The sequence below is a fragment of the Eleginops maclovinus genome, chromosome 3 (assembly GCF_036324505.1).
Source record: "Eleginops maclovinus isolate JMC-PN-2008 ecotype Puerto Natales chromosome 3, JC_Emac_rtc_rv5, whole genome shotgun sequence".
In the NCBI taxonomy this organism is placed as follows: domain Eukaryota; kingdom Metazoa; phylum Chordata; class Actinopteri; order Perciformes; family Eleginopidae; genus Eleginops; species Eleginops maclovinus.
Genome location: NC_086351.1, coordinates 17545938 through 17564563, shown reverse-complemented (window position 1 = coordinate 17564563; position 18626 = coordinate 17545938). Strand labels below are relative to the sequence as shown.

Genomic DNA, 18626 nt, shown 5'->3' with positions numbered 1-18626 from the left:
TTTCAGCACCTCAGCACCCCCTCCCCACCTCATTTCTCTCTCACTGTGCGAGCTTCAATTGCCGATCGATGAAGGCAGCATCCAAACTCTAGGCTATACTCCTCTACGTCCTCACCCGGGTTTTAGGGAATCAAAGGGAAATATGTTTAACATCAGATTCAAGAGCGCACCGCCAGAGATGCTCACACTTGATGCCCCTCTCAGCAGAGATGGTTGAGCCCTCGTCCAGGTTGCTGTGGTCCTATCCTAAAATTCAGTCTTGCTCACTTCTCTCCTATCAGCTGACATAGCGCGGCGGGCGGCTGTGCCCCAGTCTCCTCTCTGAGAAGGGAAAGGGAATCTACTTCGACCCAGCAGAAAGAAAACATAGGCGATAGGTTACATGTGTTAATTGTGAGCATGAAGGGGATTTACAGAGACGGATATTACGACGGATCTATTGAACTGCGGGACGTTTTCAACAGGAGATGCGTTAAATGTGGCCACGGGGACTTTGTTCAAGGCAAAACGATGAGGATTAGGACGGGAATTGTTTTTTGGAATCTCATCTTTTCACTGATGTTCACTTGTGTGAAAGGTACGAGCCACTGCAGCAAGCCTCTCTGTTTTCTGATGCGCTTGGTGTGCGTGTGTGTGATGTGTGCGTGCGTGCATGCGTGAGAGAAATCCAAAGCTTTAACGTTCCAGACTTGCGCAAAATAGGCTACCACGGTTTACTGGAGTTTTAAGGGACGCATTTCACCGGGTTGGCGCTCAATGCAGGCTTTGACTGAGACGCTCAATAGATATTCTTGCGGTAGCCTACGCTTCTTCTAATAGCCTACGTGAGCTGCTTTGCTTAGTAGGCTAACAAGTGAAATGTTGAGGCACAAGTGCATGCACTGCAGATTTCCTATAGGATGCCAAGAGATTGTTGTTTATTTAGGCAAGAGATGTGTGCCTTTTTCTTTTCTGGGTCGAGTTTTCAAGTATTTATGTGTGATTTGCGTCAGGCCAATTTCTCACCAGAAATGTTTCTGCAATGTTTCGCTGAGGCAATAAGTAGTGTGGAACCAATTTGTCGACTGGTGTTTATCGGACTTGTCAATGCAGGCAGGTGTAAGGTGGGCTCGTTAGTATTCCAGTGGCTTTTTCTCAGGGTCTGCCTATTTGAATACTCGCTTTAGCTAGTGAGGTAACCCTTTATTCCGTTTTATTTATTATATGCATCAGCTACATTTATCCAGACCGATGGCAATTTCAGCACCTCTGTATTTTCACTTTTTCTGATACAGTTTTCTGAAATGCAATGGAAAAATGGAAATTAAATCTGTCAAAGCAATTGTTGCTCAATTACCTCTCTTCCATTAGCATATGCCCTTTCATTGTCCACTGACATTTACACATCATTCAGAGGAAATAGATAACAATCCATTTGTTGCTTCCTTGCATGTCAGTTACATGTTTAGATGAAACTGAATGTGTGTGTGTGTGTGTGTGTGTGTGTGTGTGTGTGTGTGTGTGTGTGTGTGTGTGTGTGTGTGTGTGTGTGTGTGTGTGTGTGTGTGTGTGTGTGTGTGTGTGTGTGTGTGTGTGTGTGTGTATCTGTTGAATGCATGTATGGCTGTCTGAGTATGGGCCCTCACAGATATCAATTTACATGCAGATTGTTCACCCTGTGAGTAATTCTCGTGTCTGTTGGGGGTGGATGAAATGTGCAGCATGCAGAGTAGCAGCGCCCACCAAGAATGAGCCAAGTTGAGTCGAGCAGAGTCGGGCACAGTGCTGTTTCATCACCACCCACATTGTGGCAATGTCAAACCTCGAGGCCACTGCCAATCCTCCTAGTTCTGTTACTTATTAGGGAGCCAGCCAGCCAGGGATTGGGGAGGAAGGGAGGAAGGGAGAGAGGGAGTTAAAGAGGAGGAGGCCTGGGTCTTCTTCTGGAAAGGAGCAAAGGGAATAGTGACACACAGACAGCAAGGAGGAAGAACCTCAGGACAGCTGTTGTTCCTCTGCCCTGACAGGTGACACAATGTTTTCTGAAGTAAAAACATATAGATATGGCCTGTGACTCACTTCTGCTGTGAATTTAATGAGGATGTAAAAAAGCCTCTATCTAACAAAGTTTGTGCAACACAGCTTGGTAGAGAAGTTTTTTTTTTCATAATAGTTTATTCTTTAGCTGGGATCCATGTGCGTGGGTGGTACACGGCTCAGAATCTCAGTTTTCAAACTTACAGCAGTCACCTGTCTGATTCTTTCACTCAATACTAATTATAAAGGTGATATTGGTCACATTAAGCAACTTCTGTAATTAATAAAAACTGCTCTGACTAAAAATAATATGTTCTCATTGAAGTGCAAAACTGAGGGCATCCACTGCATCTGTGTTACCTAATTATCTGGGAATATATAAAATTGCTTGACGCAGACATAAATCTAGCAAGGTAATTGCAGGGACTGTTTTATTTCGAAAAGAGGCAAAAACCTCAGTCAACTATTAGTGTAATGCTTAAATCCTGATAGTGAGCACTTAAGTGTATATTCTCTGGAATACAAATTTACGCTTGCCCTTTTCTCTCTCGTGACAATCATACTGCATCCATCGATCTGACACAATCGATCCAGTTCACAATAATAAAAGAGTCCCAAAGTCAAGGGCGCTTCATTCCTATGACACACGTGTGTAAGCACTGGATTACATCATGTGATAAAGAAGAGATGTTCTCAAACTATAATTGAATAAGATCCATATTGGAGTGATGATTTCAGCATCCTGGATCTCGCCTTTTCACTGTTTATTTCACTTGGAAACTGATGACTGTGATATTACTTGACATTTTAATCTTTATATCCATTTCAAATGGTACTTCAAAATCTACTCAATTATACAATTTCTTTCTTCATATGGGAAAGTCCTGGCAGTGACCTGATAATGAAAAGCAGGGAACATGATCGTCATGGGAAGTTAGAGGGACACCACAGGAGAGGACAAACAGAACACATTGGCACTGGCCTTTCCCAAATTGACATTAGCACATCAAATGACAGCGAACGCGTTATGATAGTGAACAGATTAATGAAAATTGGCCATCTGTTGTGTCCAACCACTTTTTTTTCTTGTGATTACACTATATATTGCTACCATCCACATTTCTTTAAAATGTAGCTGTTTGTTTTCCAATTCTTTGCCAGGCCGTCACTAATTGCCAGTAATCAGGTGGGTTCTGCATAGACAGTAATCTGGCCACTGAGCTCTTGATGAAGACTTTCCCTCAATGTGATTATGTAAACAGGCTTGAAAGGCTGCTGGGGCTAATCAGGATTACAATTTGTCTGTGTAATTATACACAATCTACAGGGAATATGGGGGCATTATCCCCACTGCCCCTCAGGTTCTTGTCCTCCACAACAGTAGAAGAAGTAGAGCAGAACTATGTGAAAAGGTGGACAGTCTCCAGAAAACCACACAAGTTCAGCTGGAAATGGAGGGAGCGATTTACTATTTTCCAGGATACAGCAACTTGGAACAGTAACAATTTTCCTCTCGAGATTCCTGATGCCTCTTTTAGTGCTGACATCTCTCTGGATAGCCCTAGTGGTGTACCAAAGTGATACTCAGTTCACCTACTGGCCTCTCGCCCATTGCTATAGGTCTGGGCCAGGCTGTTATGTTGCTGACAGGTCCCTGCGAAGGTTGGATATAGTTTGCTGGTTCTGATTAAGTCCGTTCTTCTCAGGTATCAGTTTTAATATAAGCAATGCTCTTGGGGGAAGGGAGATTGGCAATATCTTGTCTTCAGGAAGAAAAATAGCTCACAGTTTGTTGAGATTAAATGTAATAGACTGAGGAGAGACTGCTTCCAGAGTCAAGGCTGCAGATTCAAGGCTCACTGTCTTCTGCACTTGAGGAGCAAGTTTCTGAGGGGATTAAACTCTGTTAACTGTCTGGAGGCACATTCCCAGATAACAATGTATGAATTTATTAAGCCTTGCCCTTGCAGTGGTTAAATCCAAGTAAAACATGTTCAATCACATTGAAGATGGGGTGTATTTGTGCAGTAGTTATGTTAACTTACAGGTATTAGGAGTTGACATGAATGCGTTAAAGCATTCATTTTAACTGAGACGTAACAAATGAACTAATTTGCTTCACATTATGCCTCGTTATGTATTTCCGATATTTTCATTTAAGCACATCAATATATAGTATATCTTATATCATTTTTATAATAATCAATGAATATTTTATTCCCAGTATTTTTCTTGTAACCTAAGAACTCTGGATCTTCTTTCGCAGAGACCACTGCTGCTCTTGTTTGTGTTTGTTGCTGTCAACTGTATTTTTGATATGTGACAGGAGAGCAGGCAGGGGTGAAGCATGGTCAAGGAAACAAAGTGGGATGATGTGGAGGTAATTAAAATGATAGTTTTGGGTGGCTGAAAATACCTGTTTGATCTCCACAACGGGTAGCTATCAGTAGGGATAAACCAGCAGAAATGTGGTCTGTTATGCAATGTATTCTCAGCTGTGATAAAACCAATCAGACCTCTGCAGCGCATCCTGAACAGAGCATTGATTGACTAATGATCAAATTTTAGGGTTCCATGCTGTGTACATTGGCCTTTGGCCCTGCACTGTGGAGCTGCATTAATTAAAGTACTCATTCATCCATCTTTGTCCACTCTCAGTTAAAAGTGATGCATATGATAAATGAAAATGAGCAATGTTGGTTGACGAAAACTTGCGTTAGAGCTCAAAATGATTAGTTAGTTAATCTATAAGTCAATTAGTGGAAAGTGTCAACTTTTCTATAACGGACATTATTTTTTACAAATATTTCAATTCTAGCTTCTCAAACATAAAGACTCACAGCTATCATTTGCATAATAGTAAACTGAAAGTCCTATTGTTGGTTGAACAAAACAAGACACATTTTTATTTTGACTTTTATTATTTGATTTTTGGACACCTGTAATATTTGTTCAAATGTGAAAAATCTTCTCTCAGATTAATTGATAGTAAGATAGATTTTTATTGGAGGTTGGAATTGGAGTGTAACTAATAATAATACATTTAAATGTATATATCTGATTTGCATTGAAGTAGGTTTATTTCATATTACACACAGCATTGTTAACATCAAATTTAACACAAAGTATTCACAAATCCTTTGGTTATTTTCATTCACAAACTGAATGAATTGTATTTTTATTTGAAAATATTATATTAATATGACAAAGTTATGTTCAATTTGTATCAATTAATACATGTAAAGAAACATGTTATAGGAAACGTTTTGATGGGAAACCCCCACAACACATGCTAATGCAAAGAAAAAAAAACATTATTTTTTCCTAAGCTTTCAGCAGGCTGGCATGTATAGCATTTTTAGCCGAATCTGCAGCTAACCAATGTTTACGAGGTGGGACGTACATTTGTGATGTAGTTCTATGAGGTGCCTTTCTGCTGGAACACATGAATGAATTTAGCGGAAGTAGATGTTTAGCTGGAAATGAAAAACAGTTGAGCATTGTTTCAGCGTCTGTGTTTGTCTTTAGACATAAAAAGGCTGTTGTGTGCTTCTTTCCCTTTTTCTGAAAAAGTGAAGGGTTGATGTTATTGTTTGTTTGGAAGATTGGAGGCTAGAGAGACAGGCTTCCTATTAGATGTGGTGTTGGCTCACAGTTTTGTGTTGTACAGGAGCTCTCACAGTGGAGCCCTGGCATCAGGTGCAATATGGCTCAGTAGCACTTTGAGGAGGTATTGGTGTCTGGCCATAAAATACTGTATCTGCTGGGAAGTGGCTAAAGCACCAGCAGCACGCAGACGCTGGGACACAGAAATTACACTTGGCTATTCATACACACAACTTCTGTTATTTCCTTGTGCAATGGTGTGTGTGTTTGTGCACATGCCAGCTGCGTTTCAGTGTGGCAGTGTATTTGATTTTAGCATTTCTCACCTCAGTGGTTGGCAATTTAAAACCACCAAATGGAATATTTCAGAGCCCTTTCCCAAAATTGCAGTGACACACTCATGAGGTAATAGTCATTCTCTAGAAAGCCTCTTTTCTGTTTCTGTTGTATGGAGCCCATTTCCCTCTCATCAGGCATGCAGACAAGCATATACTGTAGTGAGGGGCTGCGATTATGCACATTCTATCACTATGAAATGTGAAGGTGCAGCACAGCCATGCAGATAAAATCCTTGTCTTTGGGGACATCAATTTAAGATTTCTGTCTACTAAGGTTGCTGTCTCGGCTCTTGCAGTCCACATTGTTGTATTCGTGGTAGTGCTGATGAAAAATAATTTTCTCTTCCTTCTATATTTTATGACTCTGGCTCAGAGTACAGCTTGTCATAGATCTAAGAGAAAAGTGCTTGGATTTCTAAAAACAAAATTACCTCTAAATATAACTGCTTAATCCGCAGCTTCTCTGGTTTTGGGCAGACAAATATGCAACAAAAGGTTTTTATTTCTTTTCTCCCTTGCGCATTTCCTCAGATCAATGGTTATTTTCAATGGTAAACACACTCTATAATTTTAATTTCCTCTTCTTCTTCTGCACTTTTAAAATCAATACTCAAGGGAGTGTCTATGTATAACACTACGGTTTATCATTGTTGTACCAAGAGGTGTGGATACTTTGCAGCAAATGATGCCTCCCAGGATGTTTGTTGACCTTTGTTTTGCCTGGTGAGGGTTCTATCTCTTTCCAGTCAGTGCTCTGTAACCATGCCTCGCTGATGGATATCTCTATATCGGCTGACTTACCTTTAAGGTCAGGTGCAAATCAATGCAGGGTTTTTTTGTACTTAAACTTTGATTGCTAGGAGTGGTGCTGTTGCCTCACCCTGTGTTTGTGATAGGCCATCATCATGAACAATGATGAAATGCCATCCCGGAAGAAAAGGTGTCCTTGACTAAGCATTCACAAAAGTCAATCCTGAGGAAAAGGAGTATCAAACAGAGAGAGAAAATAATACATGCCAAAAATAAATCAAAAAGTAGAGCTTGAAAGCGCATAGCTCAGTAGGCTTGTGGATATTGGGCTTAGGTTTTGTTTGAAGACAGATAGTGCGACGTGTGAAGGCAAAACATTCTTCATGCATAGATACACTGGTGGCCCAGTAGTGTTCAAAGCAAGGCTCATATCTGTTCAGCACTCTGATATTTTGCATTTCAGTTTTTTCTAACAAGCCACCTATTGCAAGAGCAAGTTAAAATTCTAGATTATTTGGGAATTTTTGGGCTCTGCATACAACCTTTATCTTAAAAAACGAACAGGTGTATTAGCTTCTGAGATATCAAGCTTTGGTGGCAAAGTCATAAAGAATCATTAATTAGGCAAAGCTGTTCTAATACATAGGAACTTGAAGTATACGATAGTGAAAGGTTCAGCTTTTTAGAGAAGTGTTATTCGCCTTGAAACAATTCGTTATTGTGTCTGACGCTTAATACTGAAGGAATAAGTCAACTTGTATTTTCTTTCTTTTTTGTAAAGTCGAAGACATATGCTCGCAGAAACTCTAACACCGGGGATGTAATTATAAAGTAAAATGTCCAAGTTTGATGAAATGTTAGTGGCTCAGGTGATTGAGACTGCCAGTGTAAGTCATATGGTGGCTCTGTTTCAGGCACTTCCTGTCTGCTTGTTGACACGTCCTTGAGCATGACAACCAACCCCACATTGTTTCAGATTGATGGGTAAAATATTGCTAAAGAAATGTGTAAAGAAGTCACCACGATGCCACAGCATCACCCAAACAAACTGATAAGAGACCAGCAGCTGATTTTCCCTGCGATTGTCACCACATTAGAAAAATGTTTCAGGCATGTTACCAAGGAAGCCCCCTCCCAAAGAAAAACAATCCTTTGCTAGCTAATGCATCTATGGGGCTGCTTTTGGCAGACGACCCTCGTTCACTGTTATCAACATTCTGTGTTTTGTTCACAACCTTAATGCCACCCTAAGAAAATATGCATGTTGCCCCATTAAAGGATTGTGTTAAAGTGGACAGGTGCCAAAAGGGGGCGCTACAACATTCCTTTTTTTATGCCAGAACGTTGAATGCCATCAATCAAGGCACAAAAACTTTGATTTTTGATATTATTTTAATTGCTTTAAACCGCGGGCTTTTGTTCGATTAGATCAACTTTATTGTGTTGTTAGAAACAAAATTATTTAACATGTAGGCAGCCCTATTAACTGTCGACAGTCAAAACTAGACAGTCAATAAAAGACAAATACAGCACAATAGACTGCAGATACATTCAATGCAGAATACAAAGCAAATGGAAAATAATACATTTCACAAACTAAGTAGTGCAGTCTTTCATCAAACTCAACAGTTTCACTGCCAGGGCCTGGACATTTTCCTACCAGTTAAATCTGCCCTGCAAGATCCTAAAGCAATTACCTGGAGGGAGCAGATCAAACTGCAAATGCTTATTTTCCAAGCCTGTTTAATCATGGTCTGTTAAAAATAGTCGATTGGGATGGGCAATCTTTCATACCCATCAGCAATAGCCCATTACCCAGTGGTCTGTTTGTCACTCATAATAATTCGGATGGCAGTAAATGACTCCTCCTCTCTCCCTGCTGCCCATAATCATTTCTCTTTATGGCCCAACTACAAATCTCCATTAATGGTGGAGGAAAATGTATTGGCTGTTTACTTCTTTTAGGGGCACCTATACAATACCTCATGGAGTGAAAAACAAAACCTGTCTTTCTCATTGCCTCCATAGAGTAATCCCTGCAAAACATATTTAGCCTGCAACAATTTCTAGTATCAATATCCTCTATGACCCAATATTTTCAAAATCAATCTTATTTGACTTCCAAACAGTGTGCAACAATGTTGTTCATTACCTGGTTCATTTTGCTCAAAACCTCTTCATTCACAGGCAAATGAAAGAGAATCACATTCAGTAGACTTGTTTCACTCCTTGCATTTGTGAGAGGCTCTTCAAGGTCAAAAAACACAAATAAATATGCGTGTACTCACACACACGCCGGCTGGCATTCAATTCAGACTGACAAAGAGGCAAACGCCTTCAGAAATATCATCAGGGTGGGAGACAACAGATATGTTCCTGTCTGTGTTTTGCTCAGCAAGCATAGCAATCAGTTATAAGCATCAAAGGTGTGGTGCTGTGAAACTGTAGTATTTGTGTGTATATCCAAAGGCAAGGGGTAAATCTAACTATTTGAGGAACAGCTGGGACCCATCTTGAGCTGTCCGTCAGCCAGCCTTGCTGCCTGCTGAGGCCTGTTTTTTTCCAGACTTGTACGTTATGATACTGATTCATATTTCTGAACCACATTGCCCCACTGTGCAATCACAGCATGTTGTTAATTTGGTTTCTCATCACAATTTATCGTTAGAGTCGCAACGTGGCTCTAACACAGGGTCGGACAAAAACCCCGGGGAGTGCGTTTTTACAATTTAACTGATTATAAAGGTCGTACAGTCATCTAAGTGGAATTCAGGGAAGACATACTTTAGGTGTGAGTCTTACATGTATTTAATCATCTACAAGGAAGCACATGTTGTTGTTTTGACATGCTTTGAGGGAATAAGATGAACGATTACAACAATGTTCTTTTTATAGATGCAGCTTTTATGGAGATGTCAGTGCTTAACGTATAACAAGCTCATGATTCATAGCTCACAGTAAAGGGGGATTTTAATTCATAATGGATAGCTTATCGGAAAAAAACAAATGAGGGTGCTATGGATGTGTGTGTGTGTGTGTGTGTGTGTGTGTGTGTGTGTGTGTGTGTGTGTGTGTGTGTGTGTCTGTGTTAGTCTGTGTGGGTTGTGGTGAGTGGAGGGAGGGTTTAGTAAGTTTAGTGAAATTAAGAAAGGGTAACATAGATGCATGGATTCTGAAAGATGAAGTAATATATATGGATCTGTGAAGAAAAAAGAAGAGAGAGAGAGAGAGGGACTGAAAAAGGTAAAATTATATTTTGAGCATCTGTTCTGTCATCTTCAGGAAATCAGAACAATCGTCCACACAGACATTGCTAAGCAGCTCACACAATCAGCCCTGCTCTGAACATAAGTCATCTATTCCTGACAAACATTTAAACATTTCAGATTAACATGAGTGCTGTACTTGCTGAAGTTTTTTAAACTCTGGGCGATAAAAGAGAGCCTCAAATGAAAGCAGTAACACTTGACTTGCCATTTAAAGTGTCTGGGTCAAATTACTACTGAGCCCCACACAGGGTTTAGGGGCTTCTCTCTATGCTGATATTCTTAACCAGGATTGCTTCGGTTCCTACAATGGTTAACACACTTCTCAAAAATTGCGTGCTAACATTGATCTTGGTAAACTAAATTCTAGTTTAAGATAAGATAAGATAAGATAAGATGTACCTTTATTAACACCCATGGGGAAATTTGAGTGTTTACTTGACGTTTGCTCATAGATATATAGCAGTGAGTATTTAAAACTGCTGGTCCTTACTTTTCCTACTTGGCTGTTTTAACCATCTGGCATTCATCAATTTAAGAAAAGTGCTTGTAAAGGTTTATTCTAGAGATTTCATTTCTACAAAAAAGTTGCAATGGTTTGGGTCAGGTTCTAAAAGACTGGATCCTACATTTCCCACAATGCACCTGAAAACACGTTTTCATTAGATCCTCCCTTCCTTAAAATACCTTTTTTTTCTTCTAACCCCACACCACTTACTAGTCTCCCTAGTCTTTCAGCGGTAGAGCCTCAGGCTCTAACCAAGAATACTCTGATGACATTCAGCTCTTTTCCAGACTTTAAAAACGTCTTCCTGAAGCTATATTTTCCAGGTGTGAGGCACCCCTCTGATTACATTACTTTGTTGCTGCTATTGTTACTAGCGGATATTTAGTTTATTTTCATCATCTGATGACCACGGCCAGGTTGAACTTAGTTTTAGAAAAATGTATTATAATCAAGCTCATAAAAATGGAAGAGGTGATTCTCCAGGATAAACAATAGACTGAAGCTGTGCATCAGTATTCAAATAGTGTGCTGTTATGCATTTCTGTCCTCATAATGATCTGATCCTCCAGCTTTTACTGAAGTGAATTAAGTCTAAACTGTTACTTCGGATGCAACTGCAGGTGGGCTCACTATCAGTAATGGAACATCTTTCTCAAACCTGTTTTTCAAGGCCATTTTAAAAGGCAGCGTGGGTGGGGATCATTCTGCAGTGTCTTTTAGTGCTACTCATTAGCTATAACTTTTCTTTGAAATGTCCTACCTACACCCATTCAAAGAATGAAATTTAAGTTTGAAACACAAAGAAAACATAGCTACTATATGAAAACATGTTGCTGGCTCTTTTAGTGGTGGCTTTGTAAAAAGGAATGCAATCTGGATCAGATATCTCACAGGAAGACTCTATATTAGTTAATTATATTCAAGAATGGGTGAAGCCTAAATGATCCAGGAACATAGAAACAGACAAACTGCAACAAAGTAAAAATAAATACACTTAGTAACTTTTAAGTCAAACAAGCTGCCATACATTATATTTTATTGTTGGGTCAGTTAAGGAGGATGTCCTGCTAAATATGAAATCCCTGAGAGCACTTGAAAGCAGCAATAATGCATGTGTCACATGTTGACCCTGTGGGCTATGTATCAATGCTGAAAAGGTGCCCTGATTACTCTGGTCTCTCAATGGCAGTAAGAATAATTGCAATTCAGACATACCTTGGAAAGATCAACCCCTCCCCACACATCCACACTTCCGTTGGAGCAGCAGCTCATCATGAGACACAACATCATAAAACCTTATGGCCATGATATATCCTATATCTGTAACCGGATCTATAAGAAGGTCAGTACACTTGATCCCTGCTGCAGAAGGAGTGAATTGGTCTCGGGGGTCAGTCATCTGTACAATAGGGACCCCTGTGAGGGTAATATCCCATATGTACTGCAAGATGTAAAGATTGGGGAAAAATGTACCATACAATTATCATGACAGTCAAAACAGAGTTGCTTTTTAGGGAGTACAATAAACAGCTGCAGGGCTTTGTCCTAAAGTAATGAAACAGCTTGACAGGAGGGGAATAATTGTTGTTTTGTCTCAGAACATTGTGTTTGCTCAAATGTATAAAAAGGCATCCATATTATCAGAAAAAATAACTACTGTTTATCTAGTAAAATGCAATTGCTGTAGCATAGCTGCCAAGTGATCTGTGTCACATTGCAGTGTCTATATATGGCCAACACTATGCAAAGCATCCTTTACCTACGAAGTGTGAAAAGCTAATTACACTAGGAGTAAATTGTATGGGGGTAAACCATGCATCTTAATTAAGTTTGCATTTCATTAGACAAGGTGCAAGATAGCCTCAAATAAAATGGACCCTCTCTCTTGCAGTGTGTGGAGTCTTTGTCAGACATTGTCAGCGTGGGTGTTGGAGTATACTTAATGTTGAAATGCCGAAAAATAGGTGTTATTGTGTGAAAAAAGGCAAGCTGTAAATGTCTGTGCATGAGGGAGAAAGATTATGTTTGTATACTGTATGTGTTGAGATAGAGTTACTTAGCTGCGGCGCATTTGCTCATTTACATTTCTGTAAAACCAAAAGGTTAGGCTAGCAATCAGATTATTGTAGTTTGAGAATGATAGTATAATACTTAACCTAATATGTCGAGGATATTGATTTTTCAGCAAGCCAGTGCAGCAAGGTGCAAATATATATGTTGTGTGGGCTGTGAAACAGAGTGTTAAGCACCAAATTGGAAGACCTTGCTTGTTGCTATTCTCTAAGGGCTTTCTGACCCACTGCAAAGAAGTGGGCGTTAAGAATACAGCACGATTTTTGTATGCGCAATAACATTGAAAACATCATAGTCCCAAATTTCTCTAGCATAATGACAGCTGCTTTTGATACAGCCTATTGTTTTTTTTATTTGAAATGGAACTGAAAATATAAATGGAAAAACAAAACTTGGCTCTTGTTTAGCTAACAGCATCTGCCAGCTGGAAACATTGTGCATTTTTCAAATGATTTGTTGGAGAAATATTGCACCTGGAGTTAACAGGGTTCACACAGGTGTTTCAATAAAAATGTTACATGGAATAGCATCTGTACAGACCTATTAAAAAGTTTTAAAGTCATTCTGTTTATTTATTGCTGCTCTGATGCGTGCACCATTCAATATTAAGTACATTTTCTGTAAGCATTTCTACAATGTGCTTGTTTCCTTCTACATTTTGACAAGTCTTTCATTTTATCAGATACTCTCATTTTGCATTTGATAATGACTGTTTTTTTTCTTTGTCCTTCCCCATAGGTTTTATTCATACTTGTGGAGGCTCTTTAAAAGGAAGGAATGGGACGATAGAAAGCCCCGGCTTTCCATATGGATATCCAAATGGAGCAAACTGTACCTGGGTGATTGTTGCTGAGGAGGGGAGCAGGATTCATATAGTTTTTCAATCTTTTGCTGTGGAGGAGGAATATGACTTTTTATCTTTGTATGATGGGCATCCACACCCGGCTAACTTCAGGACAAGGTAAGGAAGAGCCCCTGAAGGCAAGCACCTTCAAGGTTGCATTTAGTGGCAGACAGGGACGGGACGTAAAAGGGGGGGGAAGCCCTCATTTATCATCTCTGTTGAAAGGTTCATATAAAATGTACCCATGACAAAGATTGCTCATTCTTGGCAGGCATGTCAACAGTAATATGTGTGGATTGTAGTCAAACTGTGGCCAGTTTCTGACATGGTTTGTGCAGAAATGAAATACCCTTACCAAACATCAGAAGATTATTATTAGATTTTACACTATTTTTTGGTTTTGGTTTCAAAAGATCATAGAAGTTCTTGCACACTAACTTTTTCTTTGACATTTACATTATTAGCAGCAAAAGGAAAACAAAACACATGACTTATATCATCAAAAACTACACTACATAAAGTCTCAGTTTCATCTATGTGAAACACAATTTAAAAAGCCCTGTGTTTATATTAAAAAGCAACCTATTAACCAGAAAAGTTTCAAGCCCACCATAATTCATTTCTGAATAAGCTAGTTAAGTTGGTTTTAGTTATTCATAGGTCAGCTCAGCTCAGTAGCCACTAAGGCTTAACTGGAGCCAGAGATTGAAAAAATAAATAAACACAAAATCACTTTTCTTTGTCTACATTGATCAGTGAACTGACAAACAACTGTTAACTTGGTATGCTTTCTGCATTCAACTGTCTAGAAAGATTATTCTATGGTTATTTTTATATATTTCCATCTAATCTTCATTCTTTTTACAGGAAATGTGGCTCTCACCGTGTTTGATTATACAGGACTGCAAATTCACTCTATGGCTGCATCTGTTTAATAATTAAATGTAATAAATAAACATTTTGGTGAGATGACATTTTTGCAGTAAAAATAGCCAGTGCATGTATCAATACAGTACAGTATTAGAGGCTTCTGTACTGTAGGAATTGCGTATTTAGATTAATAAATGTTTCTTATTAAACACACTTAAATCACCAACATGACCTCAATCAAACTCTCATACATTGCAAATTGGTGCCACTGTGCAGGTTGTAAGATATCAATGATTGACTACCCTTGTGGGAAAAATCCTTTAATATATAAATATTAAGTTGTTTGGCCATAAAAAAAACATTTAATGTGTGATCAGAAAGAATCATTAACTGACATTTCTTCGGATGTTTTAGTCCCCAGTATTTCCCCAAATGAAACACCCTTTAAAGTGTTTGGATTTCAAAGATAAATGCCAAAAAGACGTATTCTTTGTCAAACCAAATTGCTCAAAATAAACCCCCTCTTTATAGATAATAGATGTTCTATGAGAAGATTATTCCTTGTCTGAGCTAGTACACATGCCAGCCCTTAAACCGTTCAAAACCGTTTCTTTTTTAAGGAAATCTTATAGTGTCTGATCATCCACTTGTATTCACAAGTATGCGCCATCCCAGGTGAGTGTGGGGTCCAGCATTTTTCTCTGAAACACTCTAAAAGACATTGACACAAGTATTTTTATGTGACTCATATCTGTAGAGGTGGAGAAAATCACATGCTTATACAACAGAGGATGTATAGTGAGGAAAGGGGATAATTGAAGAACTGAAACATTGTTGAAACTTTAGCAAATGAATCACTTTAGAAACTTAAAAGATGTAGTTGCACAATGCTGCTTTCAAGGATTATGATCTCACATGTATAATTCTTGCCGGAAATATAAGTGCCACAAACTATACTGTCTTGTCTATGAACAATTATAGAGCTCTTCTTACCTATGACTTTGCATTTGTTCTTTGGAACAATTATAAAGTATGTTTTAAGCTTTTTTTTATTTACAAGTGAAAGAAGTACCTTACATCAAGCCAAAACCCAAAATATGCATTGCCTCAATAGAAGCTCCAAATTGGGTTATAAACGATAACACATTCTGATGACGTTGCTTCACATGCTGAGATACATTCATGGCTGTTATGTAGCCTATATCTAGAGTTGTCACAGTTCCAGTTTAAATCAGTGCAAATAATGACTTTAAAGTTTACAAACACTGTAATAAAATGTTGATAAAGATCATCTTAAATGCGTGAAACAGGGGTGGTCAAAGGAGAGGCATCCTCTCAATTGAAAATATCTTCTCAGTTTCCGATTATCCCTGAACGCAGCCAAAATATTCCACCCTGACACCACCAACACGTAAATGCAAACTGGTGATTAGACAGAGCAAAACACCTGTGAGAAAGAAGATGCGTGAAGAGGGAGTTGTTTACTTTATTGTCGTGTCTTTTTTTTACATTATTAGAAAAAGTTGCTCAGTAGGTACTGTAAAAGTACAGTTCTCCAGCTCTAGCTAGTAAACGTCTTTGCTAAACTAACACATGAAAATGTAAAAGCCAAGCGTCAAGTTTTCGTATTAATGCCATACCATAATTGCTAATAGCGTTATTTTGACTATGAACACGAAGAGCGACATAGCAGAAAGATAAGCTGTTCCACTGCTTCTGTAAACTTGAGGTAAGTTGCTATATAGGAAATTGTTAAGTTAGTCCAAGTGTAGCTAATGTTATTTTTTCAAATGATTGCTTGCTGTCACGACGTAATGGGGTGTAGCTAACGTTATTGACCGTAGCCTTAATTAATTAGGTTATTAGGTTCACCTGTGCTTTTCTTGACCTGACCAAATAGCTCGTGTAAGTTCTGTTAAGTTATGTCCCAATGGAGATATATAGAGATAATACATAGGCCTACATTTCCGTTTTAAAAAAAATGTTTATTTTCAATTAGATGTAGTGTTAAACAAATGAATTCATTTTATAATATAGTGCAGCTCAAAACAATTAACATTGACAGAAATTTGGATGTAGCTTTTCATTGCAGGTCTTTTTAATTCAGGTTTATGGTGTTCAGGATGCATTTGTTGCCATTTGGTAAAGATAGATAGATGGAAAGATTATTTATTCATCCCAATTTAGGACATTATTTTGTAGAGTTAAAAATGTTTAATAAGATACAAATATAATATAATTAAGTATTAACATTAGAGGCAGTACACACATTCACGATATAGAAAAGACATACACAGAATATCCAAATATTACACAATATACCGAAATATTGAATAAATTGAGTACAATATACAGTCTCACTAGGCTACAGGAATATAAATATACAATAGACACTTAATGGCATTGGATTAAAAATACATAATTGTGCATAATAGCTGTTGTAAAACAGTTTGGTCATACTGTCAAATTTTTACATGAGCGTTTCGTTCCCATATTTATCTCAGGGGAGTTACTTCAATTAAGTTTACTGTGATTGAAATGACCATTTGATCATGTTTGTGTGGGCAGGAGTTCTATCAGAAGTGGTTGTAGCATGAGTTTGTCAGTTTTTTTTGGGGGGGGGGGTTTGGCAGGGGCTTTGATTAAGGACTGTTGATATGCTTACTCATCCACTGGCATCGCTCAGATAAAGCTTTTCTTATCTTGTTGTTTTTCTCAATGACACAATATTTATACTGAAACACAAACTATTTAAAAATATGTATATATTACAGGCTTATCCTAAGACATTGGTGTTGTGCTGGTATTTGGATGAAGGGACTTTGGAAGGTTAAGAAACATGGAAAAATGAAACATGAAAAATCAAACTTGATTTGGAACAAGTTGTTGCTTGTTCAGCCCGTTTATTTATAATGACTTTAATTTATGTGCAAGACATTTTGACATTATAGGTGACTGTTGTAGAGTTTGTCTCATTGTACAGGGTCAGTTTAATTATTGGTGTTTTTTCTTTAATCTCTCTTATGACACAATCAGGGACATAGTAGAAGGGCAGTGATTTCCTTCCAGCGATGAAGGTTTGATTTTCACCAAATGCAGCAAGCACCTGCAGCAGCTATTCACCCAACCATTATACACTGCAAAACGGACCCATTATCAAAGCTTGTGAGACATTAAGCTCAAGTCTGAAGGCTAAAGACCAAGTTATTAACTCGTACTGTATTATATCTTTATTAATATTGAAATGTCTTTAAACAAAAATATATTTTAGAATCTAGAATTCATTTAGAAATGTTCAAGGTCTAGTTGTAACGTTGAACATTTCCTTGAATTACTTAGTTGGAATGTAACACAGTAGGGCTGTTTTATGTTTTCCCTTGAATTCCTGATAGTAATATTTTTTTGCATACCATAATATGAAATTTAGGAGACTCTCAAGTTGGTAATCAGTGACATTTTTGCTTTCCATTGTTAATGTTTCTTCAGACCATGTAACTCAAAATTACAATTACATGGAATCATTCTTAATTACATTATTAGTCCTATAGCACATTCTCAACAGGTGGTTCCTTTTACCGCCTGAACCTGTAGAGATAACATGCTCTCCATTTTCAGTCGAAAGCTTTTATGGTGAAAAGCATAACTGTTAACCTTAACTGTTTTGTCCCCATAATGCTGTCAGTATATGCAATATGATAGCGATTCCAGCTAAAATTAAGCTGTAAACACATTAGGTATGCTTTTTTCAATTCTGTCCAACTTTCGTCTTCTGGTACACTGAGGTGTTTTTACATTTGTTAGCGCAAGCATCTGTGGTAGATAGAGGTAGAGGCTAAATTATCATAAATCATATGGCCATTCTTGAACTTGTGAATAGTATGATAATGAAGACCTCATTCCATGTTTATATACGACTGTAGTAATTAAATAAACACTAAGTCCAAGTCTGCAATTTTCTACTATTTCAAACACCTGAGAAAAAGGCTATAACATAATTATGTCTTATCTTATTCTGGGTTTCAAGGTTTTGGACCAAACATGTTTTATCTGTCATCAAATAATAATAATAAATAATAATAATAATATAATTTGTATTGATGATCTTTAGTAATGGATTTACTACAGTTTCACCAGGAATAGCTCTGCCCTAATAGTTAAAAAAAAGGATCAATTTTGCATCTGTCTGTTGATACAATATTGGCACACAAAATATTGCGGTGCTTTGCATATGATTGATTCCCCCCCCGCCCACAAAATAGCAGAAACGCAAAGCATTCCAGTACAAGACCACCACTAACCAACTTCAATACCTAAAGAGTAGACTTTATTATACCCAATCGTACGATTGGATTGAA

At 38.1% G+C, this 18626-nt stretch overlaps 1 protein-coding gene across 1 annotated transcript in view; it reads left to right on the top strand.

Annotated features, from left to right (window-relative positions):
- The first annotated feature begins 399 nt into the window (after positions 1 to 399).
- LOC134862319 (CUB and sushi domain-containing protein 3-like) overlaps positions 400 to 18626 on the top strand; it is a 199550-nt gene continuing 181323 nt past the window's right edge. The window contains exons 1-2 of the mRNA XM_063880172.1: positions 400 to 577; positions 13296 to 13518. Coding sequence (XP_063736242.1) covers positions 400 to 577; positions 13296 to 13518 — 401 coding nt within the window. The remainder of the gene's footprint in view (positions 578 to 13295; positions 13519 to 18626) is intronic.